Source organism: Lagenorhynchus albirostris, chromosome 3, assembly GCF_949774975.1.
Source record: "Lagenorhynchus albirostris chromosome 3, mLagAlb1.1, whole genome shotgun sequence".
Classification (NCBI taxonomy): domain Eukaryota; kingdom Metazoa; phylum Chordata; class Mammalia; order Artiodactyla; family Delphinidae; genus Lagenorhynchus; species Lagenorhynchus albirostris.
Window position 1 is genome coordinate 111504034 of NC_083097.1, and position 12291 is coordinate 111516324.

The window sequence follows — 12291 nt, forward strand, 5'->3', positions numbered from 1 at the left end:
TGTTGTAGATTCCATAGAATTTCCTACATAGATGATCATGTCATCTGTGAATAAAGACAGTTTTACTACTCAAAAAAAAAAAAAAAAGATACCACTTCACACCCACTGGAATAGCTATGATCAAAAGACAATAACAGGAGGATGCAGAAAAACTGGAATACATTGTTGATGGGGATGTAAGATGGTACAACCACTTTGGAAAAAGTTTGGTAGTTTCTTTAAAAAGTTGAAACATAAACTAACCATGTGATGCAGTAGCATTCTTAGCTTGTCCTATTTCTATTGCTCTCTCCCCAGCTTCTGGTAGCTTTGTAAACCAACAGCCCGCCAAATCATGGTGAAAACTAGCAGCCTAGCAGCCACCAGAGGGAGTAAAATAGGGCTGTATCTCCTCCAAAGCGCCATTCCCAGGTAATAGTCATTATTTGACATGTCTGGCAGATCACTGGAAAATCATACTAGAAGTCTTGTCTTTACTGACCTAACTCAGAGCTGGCCCAAGCAATCAGCCTTCTTAGCAGCCACTATATAACATTATAGCCACCTGAGGAAGCTATAACAGGACAAACAACAAGCTGACCAAAATACTTAATTAAAAAGAAAGGCTGTTTAGAATGGATAAACAACAAGGTCCTAATGTATAGCACAGGGAACTATATTCAATATCTTGCATGATAAACCATAATGGAAAAGAATATAAAAAAGCATGTCTCTATGCGTATAACTGAGTCACTTTGCTGCACAGCAGAGATTGTCGCAACACTGTAAATCAACTATACTTCAATTAAAAAACAAAAGAAAGGCTGGAGTTGAAAGGTATTATAAAGTTTAAGCACAAATTGTGGTGAGACTAACAGGTTCAAATCCCTACTTTACCCCTTGATATTGTGAGAGTGGGGCAAGATTCATAAACATGGCTTCTTCATCTATAAATGGGGGTGAAATAAATACATATTTCCTAGTGTGGTTTTGAAGAATAGTACGTATGCCTTAATATCTGTAAAACACTGAAAACGTTTAAAATAGCGCCTCATGCATGCTGCCATAAAAATGTTGATTACTATTATGATTCTTCTGTAAAAAAGAATTGAAGACATTCTCTGTATTCTGACATGGTGTGACCTCCAAGATATAATGTTAAATTAAAACAAAATATGTGTGTAAAACAAGAGAAAAGAAAGAAAGAAAGGCTGGGAGTGAGATGTCCGTAAAGGGTTTGAAAAGTTCCAACATATTCCTGAGAATCACGGAGGGTACATGCACAGCTGTGCACACACCCAGGGAAGACCTGAGATTGTCCCTAAGCTCTCAAGACTGGCGGACTTTAAGGTTCTACACAAGCAGGAAGGTAAGGCTAAGGCAGAGTTGTAAACTGCCTGCCTGAACATTGAAGACATGGCCCAACACAGATAAAGAGCCCTCAGTAAATATGGCTGAGAGATTTACTGGTTTCAAGAATTGAAGGAAATTTCTGTCCAAACCTTAGCTGACCACTAAACTAACTGAGCAGAGATTTTAGTGGTCACACGTGATAAAGAATTCAGACTTCACAGAATTAGTTCAGCAAAGTACTAAACAAATAGCAAAAACTACAAACCCTGAGAGATGGGAAATTCTGACTTCCAGAGTTAACACATATTATTTTAAATGTCCAGTTTTCAACAAAAAATTACAAATGTCCAAAAAAAAATCCCCCCAAATAGGTGTGCAAAGAAACAAATATGGCCATGCACAGGAAAAAAAAAAAAAAGCAGTCAATAAGAAGCTTTCCCTGAAGAAGCCCAAACATTGAAGCCACTAGACAAAGACTATAATTGGCTATTTTAAATATGTTCAAGGTTAAAGGAAACCATGTCTAAAGAACTAAAGTATGAACACATCTCACCACATAAAGGATATCAATAAAGAGAAAGAAATGATTTTTAAAAAAACCACTATCAAGAAGGCAAAAAGGCAATCCACAGAACGGGAGAAAATATTTGCAAATCATGTATCTGATAAGGATCTAGTATCCAAAATACAGAAAATACAACTCAACAATAGAAAAACAAATAATCCAATTTAAATATGGGCAAAGGACTTGAAGAGACATTTCTTCAAAGAAGATATACAAACATAAACTTGCCTATTCTGGATTTTTCATTTAAATGGAATTTATACTTATGTCTTTTGCATTTTGACTTTTTTCATTCAACATAATGTTCTCAAGGTTCACTCATTTTGTAGCACATATCAGTACTTCATTCCTTTTTGTGTTCGAATAAATCCCACTATAGGGTTGTACCGCATTTTGTTTATCCATTCATCAGCTAATATACATTTGAGTTGTTTCCACTTTTTGGCTACTTTGAATAATGCTGCTATGAACATTCCTGGGCAGGTTTCTATGTGAACATATGTTATCAATTCTCTTGGGTAGATACCTAGGAGTAAATGTGCTGGGTCATATGGTAATTCTATGTTTAACTTTTCGAGGAACTGCCAAGCTGTTTTCCATAGCAGCTGCACCATTTTACATTACCACCAGCAGTGTATGAGGGTTCCAATTTCTCTACTTCCTTGCCAGCATTCATTCTTGTCTGTTTTTTAAATTACAGCTAGACTACTGGGTGTGAAATGGTACCTCATTGTGATTTTGATATGCATTACCATAATGACTCAGGATATTGAGCATCATTTCATGTGCTATCAGCCATTTTTATATCTTCTTTGGAGAAATGTCTATTGAGTCCTTTGCCCATTTTTAAATTGGGCTGTCTTTTTATGTTGAATTGTATTTCATATATCCTGGATACTAGTTGCTTAACAGATATATGATTTGCAAATATTTTCTCCCATTGTGTGAACTGTCTTTTTACTTTCTTGATGGTGCCCTTTGATGCACAAAGTTTTTAATTTTCATGAAGTCCAATTTGTCTTTTTCTTTGATTGCTTTTGATGCATTAATACATGATCACACACAGATTTACACCTATGTTTTCTTCTGAGTTTTATAGTTTTAGCTCTTTTTAGGGTTTTGATCCATTTCAACTTAATTTTTGTATATGGTGTGAACTATCAGACTTTGGATTCAGTGAGTTTAATTCTTCTTTATTTTGTAGTGAAATGCTCCAAAACTACATAGAACTCCATATTACAATGATTTATAATAACTCTGCTCCATATGCTTGAATATTTTTGTTTAATTTTTTTTTTCCGCTGCACCATGCAGCTTGTGGCATCTTAGATCCCCGACCAGGGATCGAACCCTGGCCCTTGGCAGTGAAAGCACAGAGTTCTAACCACTGGACCACCAGGGAATTCCCCTTGAATTTTTTTGACTATTGATTCACTTTCTTTGTTAGTTTTAAGATCATTTATATTTTTTTCCATTTGGATTCCATTAAGGCATTTTTGTTTGTTTTAGTGAACTATTGTTGACTTACAATATTGTGTTAGTTTCAGATGTACAGCAAAGTGATTCAGTTACATACTTTTTTTCAGATTATTTTCCATGATAGGTTATTACAAGATATTGAATATAGTTCCCTGTGCTATACAGTAAATCTTTGTTGTTTATCTATTTTATAGTAGTTTGTTATCTGTCAATCCCATACTCCCAATTTATCCCTCCCTCCCTTTCCCCTTTGGTAACCATAGTATGTTTTCTACGTCTGTGAGCCTGTTTCTGTTTTGTATATAGATTCATTAGTATTATTTTTTAGATCCCACACACAAGTGATATCATATATTTGTCTTTCTCTGATTTAACTTAGTATGATATTCTCTAGGTCCATCCATGTTGCTGCAAATGGCAATACCTCATCCTTTTTATGGCTTAATAATAGTATATATATATATATATTTAGATATAGATATATCATCTGTCTAAACCAATCATCTGTTGATAGACACTTGGGTTGTTTCCCTATGTGCTTGAACTTAAACACCCATATAAGTTCAAAATTGTTACTTTAGTTTTACCTCCTCTTTGAAGTCTTCTACTCTCAGTCTAGACCATACTGGTGTCTCCCATTATTCAACAAATATTTTTAAAGTCTACTACAGGCAAGACACTATAGGGATACAGATAACATATAACTATTCCTGACTCCTTATCTGCACTATTTAATGAGCACTTAAAACACACCTAGTGTTAAACACTACCTACTACCTAATTTGATCTTTATAAAAAATCTGTGAGGTACTATAGTATCATTTTACAGATGAGGAAAATGAAGTTCAGAGAGGTTAGATAACTTCCTGGGGCCACAGAGTAATGGGGCTACCATCTTTCATTGTGCAAGTGTGAACTCCACAAGTTGTGTGGTTATCCATACATAAGCTGGTGGGTGAAAATCCAGGACAGTCTGATTCCAAGGACTGTGTGCTCTTAACTATTACATTATACTGCCCCCCCATGGATCCAGTCGGCAAGGAAATTACAATCTGAATTTCCAGTTGCTATCACCACCACATTTTTCAAAGCTGCAACATGAGATGCACTATTACCAAGACAGCAAATTAGAAATTAAGGTATCTGAAAAAGCCTAGGGTATATAGATGTTATGCCTATATCACTTACTAATAAAACTATTTTTGAAGCTTGTACTGTTATTTCACAAACATACATCTAACTTTACAGAAAGTAGAGCTCATGTTGGGAACAAAGTATGTCCATAAAAACCTGCTGAGATAAACATTAACTAAACAATGCTAAAAGGCAGCACTAAAAATCAACAGTTGATCTTCTTTCCTTTCTTGACTTAAATGACAAGGCTCTACACCCCTCAGCCACTTTATTTCTCTCTGTTCTTTCCCTAAAGGCATCCACCTTCTCTTGCCATTCCCCTGGTCTAGTTTCCAGTTCCTACCTCCAAACCTCCCTTCATCTGAGCTGGCTTGACTTTCGATGTTTTAATGTACTTTCATTAATAAAAGATGCCCCAGTTGACTGCTGATTCCTCTATACCTCCTTTAGCATCCCATAGTTGGTCTGCCCTATAGTTATACTATGCGTTCAATACGTTTTTTGGTTTTGCAACTGAATTATAAGGTAGTAACTCCCCTGATCTCTCCATTTTCAGGATGTCAATTAATATTGTCCAGAAAAATAATTTTAACAACTTTCATAAAAACAAAACAATGTTTAAAGGGCACTTACAATTCATATTCATCCTACAGTTTGGCTTATTTTTAAGCACTTACATTATTTTTTTAAACATCTTTATTGGAGTATAATAGCTTTACATTGTTGTGTTAGTTTCTGCTGTATAACAAAGTGAATCAGCTATACGTATACATATACCCCCATATCCCCTCCCTCTTGCGTCTCTCTCCCACCCTCCCTATCCCACCCCTCTAGGTGGTCACAAAGCACAGAGCTGATCTCCCTGTGCTATGCGGCTGCTTCCCACTAGCTATCTATTTTACATTTGGTAGTGTATATATGTCAATGCCACTCTCTCACTTCGTCCCAGAAGCACTTACATTATTATTGTGAAGATATTCAATTGCTCGAAGAATCTGGAAGAGGTATTTTCTAAGTCGTTTACTCTCTAGTCCATGACAATAATGTTGTAACTCATCTAATACTGTGTGGTCAATAAATTCAAACACCAAATGAATTTTCTTTTTCTGTCTAAAAACTTCAATCAGATTGACCAGGTTTTCATGACGAAATTGCTATTAACAAGAGAAATGGATTTTTAGTATTTCATGCACCATAATTTGCACATATAACACCCATATAATTTTTAAAAGAAGAAATATTCTCTGCTTCTTTTCCTCCATGCATTTCAATAAAAATTTCTCAACTGGTTTGCTTACATTCCTATTTTTTAAATGTTAATTTATTTAATAATTAATATTTATAGAACAGAGGGAGATGTATTGCTTTACTTCAAGTTGACATTTGGTTGCCTACTAAAACAATTCAGAGTTAATGTACTAAAATGAAACTTGGTATTCTGCTAAGAGATATCTTCCTATCTTTTAAATTGGTTTGTGATTAAAAGGTCCTTATGATTTCAAATGAGCATGGATTCCAGTGCCACTGAGCACGTAATCTGAATTTACAGAAGTTAATTACTCTCTGAGATTTGTCCTGAACTCTCAAGAGTAAAATATAAGTTCCAGGTGGACGTTATAAATTCACCACACTGTAACAAAAGGGTATCAAAATATCCAGAAACTTTTCATATATGTGAGATACCAATTTATATCCATAGGAACTCAACATAAATATACAATTATTTGTGGGTACATTTTTGTTCATTGTCTGTAATATTCTATTAAGCAACCAAACACATTTTTAGAATGCTAAGCACTCACTGTCAAGATAATTTCAAAATGTCAAAAATGGCATGTATCAGCTTAGAAAACAAGAGGTTTATCATTTTATGCTGCTAATTCTATTTTTTAACACACTGACTTAATTATAATCAATTCTCAAATATTTAACTTTCTCAAATTACCAAAAATATTTATTCATTTGGCTAAAAATTAAGGGGTATATTTTTGATGTTGGATTCATCAAAAAGCTTTACTTGTAAGAAAAAAAGTTTGCCTCTATTTCAATGGCACAACATCCATTTTTCTACTTATCTGTACTAATACATAGACTAAATTCCTCAAGACATGACTAATAGAAAAACATGCCAAAATATAATGCCGGACTCCTTTCCTATTTTTGCTCCCAATCCAATTTCCCTGGTTGGTGGGGTGCCAGAGTGCTGCAGCAACAACATGCTGGCAGTAGCAAAAAAAAAAAAGACTGCCTTTAGACACTATAATATTAATCCTTCAACTAAGGAAAATTACTGGTGTCTTGACCAGTCTTAATTTTAAAGGCAAAAGCAGATAACGATGAATGCAAGTTAATAAGCATTAAGGAACATCCATCCAGGGGTAAGGAATCAGTGACTTTCTCAGATAAACCATAAAACCACTAGAAATACTCCATTATCCTTTTTCAGCTTGTTTACTTTTGTTTTCCTTTATAAATAGAAAACTTTTCTACAGATATTCTCACTAATTACTCTAACTGTAATTTATTTAATGAAATTCCAGCAGATAAAACTTTAGTTCTAATTAAGTCATTATGGCAGTGTTTTTAGACTAAGAATGTTAACTAATCCAAGAAATCTCTCGTGGAATTAGATCTGATGAAACTAAAAATTCTACAAGAAATAAGCCAATGAGAAAAAATAGTTAAGCTATCTCTAAATAGTTTGCATAATAGTTGTAATAGTACATTTTCAAATTCATCTCTGTGTTCTTGCCACATATTGGTTATTTTTACAAAACAATTAAGAAGCAAAAAATAATTAGCTTAAATGAAACAAAGATGAAGAAAGAGCAAAAGATATTGCCTGGGAAAATGTCTCCTTCTAGTCAGATTTTCACTTACAGTGCACAAGTTGCCTTACAGTATTATTATGCTTTAGGTCATCAGGATAAGGACAGGTATCGCTCACAAAATCATAACATCTTTACTGACTTTAACTTTCCTTTTCATTGTCTAGAAATAGAGCAGTTCCAACAATCTACACATGCCTAATATATTTCTTCTATTTAGAAAGTAAATTGATCCATCATATCTAATATAGACTTACAAAGAGAAAGAAGAGAATATTACTTTTGTATCAGATAAAAAAAACAAGAACAGTATCTGTTTTCTTCATCACATGTAAAAACATCTAGGCAATGAACCTTAAAGCATCTAGATAAATGCCAATAAACAAAATACATATGTATATTTATTTTTAAAATCACTAGTTTTGTACCCAATTGCCAATGAATCTTAATGCTCCTTTCTTTACACTCCTGAGGTCTTTCCACTAAGTGGACCAATCATACCTACATGAAATTCTACCTTGTCCCCTGATCTCTCCTGTTATTGTTCTCCACCTCTAAACGCCTACCTATCATCTTTACTGCACTGTATTCCTGTCACCTCAAATTCAACATTTCTAAAACCGAACTAGTTCCCAAACCATGTCTCTTTTGGGTCTTTCATATTTCCATCAATGGTAGCAATCACTGAACCTCAAAGATACCTTTGATTCCCCTTCTGTTTCCTTCTACACTTTCATGTCTTTAGTAATATATTATGTTCTAACTCTACTTTCCATTCAAATTGCTGCATTCTAGCAAGGACCATCACATTTAACAGGATTCCTGAATTAAAAACACAACAGATCTCCCTATTTTTACTTTCTCAGTCCTCCAATCTATTCTAAAAAATAATGCTAGATTAATATTTACAGTTTCTTTACTCTGAATTCAAAACCTCGCACCTCTCACAAAATCAAGTTTTGATTCCTTAGCCTAAAAGACAAGACTTTAAAACCTACCTCCAGCTTACTTCTCTAAAATCACCTCCTTCTATTTCCATATAAGAAACTCTACAGGCAAATGCACTTTGTCCTTTCTGCTCTGCTCTTTGTCCTGCCTTCAGCCTCTCTGAGCTTATGCCGTTCCCCTAACCTGGAATACAACAGTCTCTCCCTCTTTCCTAAATTCTACATACACTTTAAGGCCAAATTCATGTTCCATTTCCTCCAAGAAACATTCCCTACCCAACAGGACTTTGTGTTAATCACTTGGTTTTTATTATCAGCCACTTAATAGTCAGTATTATTTGTATATGCCCTCTTGTCTTTCTAATTAATAAAAGTCCTGAAGAGCAGGTACTGTCTTTTACATCATTATAGTCACAGCATCTGGCACAAAACACTGCACAAAGCAGACATTTCTACTAAGTATTATACCTGGATATTTCTGAATAATTATTTCACAATATTTGGCATAGCTTTTGTTACATTATACATAAGAACATATATCTAGTATCACTGTAAAATTACAAAACGTACACAGTAAGGTAAGCTATGACACTTGTTTTTCTATTAATATGTCCAAATACATGTTAACTGAAATATTCATTATATAATTTTTTATTCCATAACAACTCCCCTTTTGACTTACAGAGAGCAATTAAGGCAAAAGAAGCAAACCTTTAGCAACTTTATTTCTCTCGTTGCGATTTTGTTGACAGACTTCTCTGGTTTCTCATAAAATACCTTAATGGCCACTATCTGCCCAGTGTCCTTATGTTTACATTTCATGACTGTTCCATAACTTCCCTCTCCCACTTTTCCAAGGGTTTCATACATCTCCATTTTCAAGCCCAGCTTCTTCTTCATAAAAAGAAAGGGGGGGGGAAGAAGGTTAAACATTTATACCTTTATTTATTCAAGGCGGATAATGCATTTCCACAATAAACCTATACTTAAAAATACGGAAACAGGAAAAGTAGGAATCTTTTCACAGATTCTGTTTGTCTTTGGGAACTCTGCCAGTTCGGCAAGTAAGGGGTCCTTGTGGGGCTCTGGCCCCCACCAGAACTTGGGGAGCTTCCTGCTGTCAAGATCATTCCCACCAAGAGTTAAGATTCGCTCACTACATGTCACCTATTCATCATGAGTGGGGTCCCCACACGTCCAGTCATGCCCGCGTCAAATATGAGGTTCCCGCAAAGCTGCAGTCGCCAACAGGTCAGGCCTTGGGGCCCAAGAAAACCTCGGTCCCACCCGCTCCTCAAACCAGGCGTCTTAGGGTCCTGGACCAGTGCCGCGCCCTTTGCCCCTCAGTCGACCTCGTCCGGACAGCCGCCGCCGCCTCAGCCTCAGCCCATTCTGCAGTCCCGCCGGCCCGGCTCCGCGCAGTCTCAGCCGGGAACCAGACACCGACCCTACCTATCCAGTCCGCTCCCAACGGCCTGCTGCCATGGCAACGGTGCACCGGGCCTCTCGCTCGGGGCCTAGGGCGCAAGACCGGAACACCGGCCAGGCCCGAACCGGAAGGAAAAAGAGGGAACAAGCAGAAAAGAGTTCCTGGTGGGCACTAACTGGAAGCCTCCTTGAGGGTGTAAGTGGCGAATACGAGCTGCTGTTGATCAAACTGGGGCCACTACACAAGGTTGGTTTTGAGCGGCGATGGGGGAGGGTCGCATTTTGACGGCAGCTTGAGTGACTGCAGATCCTCTAGGGAAGGGGAACCGGCGTGGAAGTTTATCCGACCTGCGTCTTAGATGCCCCCAGGCCCGTGAACACTTGCCACTTGTGTCGGATCCTAAAAGGATGCCTGGTGTCACCAGGCAGAGATTTCTTGTAAAACGAAACTTCCAAGGAAGTCTTGTGTAATTATAGTTTTCTAAGTTACCTAGTTACGTTAATATTCCATAGATCTGATTTCGACCTCAGTTGTTGACATTCATCCTTAAAACAGGGATAAAACGATTCATCAATCAAGAACATTTCTTGAACACCTCTTATATGCTTAAAACGTTTTTTTGAACTCATAGTAATCCTCCTTTTAAAAAACTCCCTTCCTACATGTCAAAACTCTAAAAGTCCCTCTTGAAAAGTAAATAATTCAGAGGGCTCCACCCCCCCCAAAAGAGGGCTTAATCTAATTGCTTAAGAACTAGACATGAGGTTCTGCTGGAGTGCCAGCCTCCAATGAATAAACTGAATATCACTGGAAGCGCCCAAGGAGTGCTGTCTTTGTTAGGGCTTTCATTTCTTTTTTCTGTAAAAAGAAGTTAAGTGTAAGAGGCCAAATCTCACTGTGCCGCTCGGAAATAAGATAAAGCACTATTACTATCCGATAAATGCTAATCCAGTTGGTCTCACCCCACCATGCACGTTAAAAATCACACCTACAGAGCTTTTTAAAAGGTCCCATCCCCAGAGATCCTGATTTAAATGAGTTAGGGTAAAGGAACTGGTATTTTAAAACCTTCCTAAGTGTTTTCTGTGCTGCTAAGGTTTATACTGAGAGACGTGTGGGGAAGGAGAGGTGGTCATGGTTTTTTGCTTATCACCACCAAAATATTCAGAATTGTCTTTCCTTTTGAAAAGTTATTCAACCATGTTATAAAATACTTTCTATCTATGTATAAGAATATCATAGTAGGGCTTCCCTGGTGGCGCAGTGGTTGAGAATCTGCCTGCTAATGAAGGGGACACGGGTTCGAGCCCTGGTCTGGGAAGATCCCACATGCCGCGGAACAACTAGGCCCGTGAGCCACAACTACCGAGCCTGCGCGTCTGGAGCCTGTGCTCCGCAACAAGAGAGGCCGCAATGGTGAGAGGCCCGCGCACCCCGATGAAGAGTGGCCCCCGCTTGCCACAACTAGAGAAAGCCCTCGCACAGAAACGAAGACCCAACACAGCCAAAAATAAATAAATTAAGAATAGAATTCTTTAAAAAAAAAAGAATATCATAGTAAATCTTACAGTGGACCCAGACTTGCTGTAAAGCACATTTATTAAATATTTGTTGTTGGCTTAATATTGACAAGGGACAAAGCATGAATCAGAGTACCTGCTGTCAGTGAGCTCACAATCTAAAGCTACAGTCTCTACGGTATAAACTTATAGCTTTAAAACTATTCTTTCTACAAATAGGTTATAGCAGGCCTGGTAACCAGGACAGCCTATGATTCTTTCTTATACAGTAAAGCTCTAGGACTTAAATGAAATCTCCTCACTTGATTTTCTCAAAAGCGTTACTTCATTTTGGAAAATCATAATCTGTAGATTTCCAAAACAATTATAATAAATTGCTAGACAAATGACATAACGGATTTTAAAAAAAAAGTTTCTCTTTGGCATTTCACTGTAGGTAACCCTACCAGTGTGTCTTCATCCTTAGTTATAGGGAGTATAAGGATTGCTGTGGCAGGAAGGCAAAAAAAATAAGAATATTCACCTTATTAGAGAACTACATTTGTGAATGCGTGTCTATCAAGAGTTAGGCCTGGCTAACTTGATTACCAAGGCAGTTATAAAAACAAGAGAAAGAATTCAGGGATTGAAGAAAGGGAGGTACCAGCAAAGTAGAGAACGTTAACCCTTTCTGGTTCCATGAAAGTATGGGCAACACTAAATTCCTCATTCTATCTTCCTATAACACCTTGGGCTGAGGAATTGCCCCAATGGGTTAAAAGAGCTCAGAGTTCAGACCAGCAAAGCCCTGAAGAACAGAAATTGGCGGCAATAGAGAAAAGGAACTCAATGACTAGAAGTAATGTCAGAATCCCAATGGTCAACATCCCTGAGCCCCCTAGAGGCGGGGCGGGGGGGGGGACATTTCAGGTCATTTACTTGCTAGTGTAGAAAACCTGAAATAAGTTACTCAGGCTAGATACATAACCCCCACCCACGTTTGCATGCTCTCTGCCCCAGATCTGAATCACAATATTAGGTTTCTCTGACAACCAACCACCTATTGATAACACTCTTG

At 37.2% G+C, this 12291-nt stretch overlaps 1 protein-coding gene across 8 annotated transcripts in view; it reads right to left on the reverse strand.

Moving 5' to 3' along the window:
- Positions 1 to 10305, reverse strand: part of CDKL3 (cyclin dependent kinase like 3) — an 84474-nt gene extending 74169 nt beyond the window's left edge. Inside the window, exons 1-3 of one of the 8 annotated variants that reach the window (XM_060143612.1) lie at positions 9453 to 10279; positions 9063 to 9179; positions 5470 to 5664 (exon numbers count right to left, since the gene is read on the reverse strand). In XM_060143612.1, coding sequence (XP_059999595.1) covers positions 5470 to 5664; positions 9063 to 9161 — 294 coding nt within the window. In that variant the 5' untranslated portion in view covers positions 9162 to 9179; positions 9453 to 10279. Of the gene's footprint in view, positions 1 to 5469; positions 5665 to 8996 lie in introns of all 8 variants that reach the window. The other 7 variants (XR_009539573.1, XR_009539574.1, XM_060143609.1 and 4 more) reach the window with 7 other exon arrangements.
- Positions 10306 to 12291: the final 1986 nt, after the last annotated feature.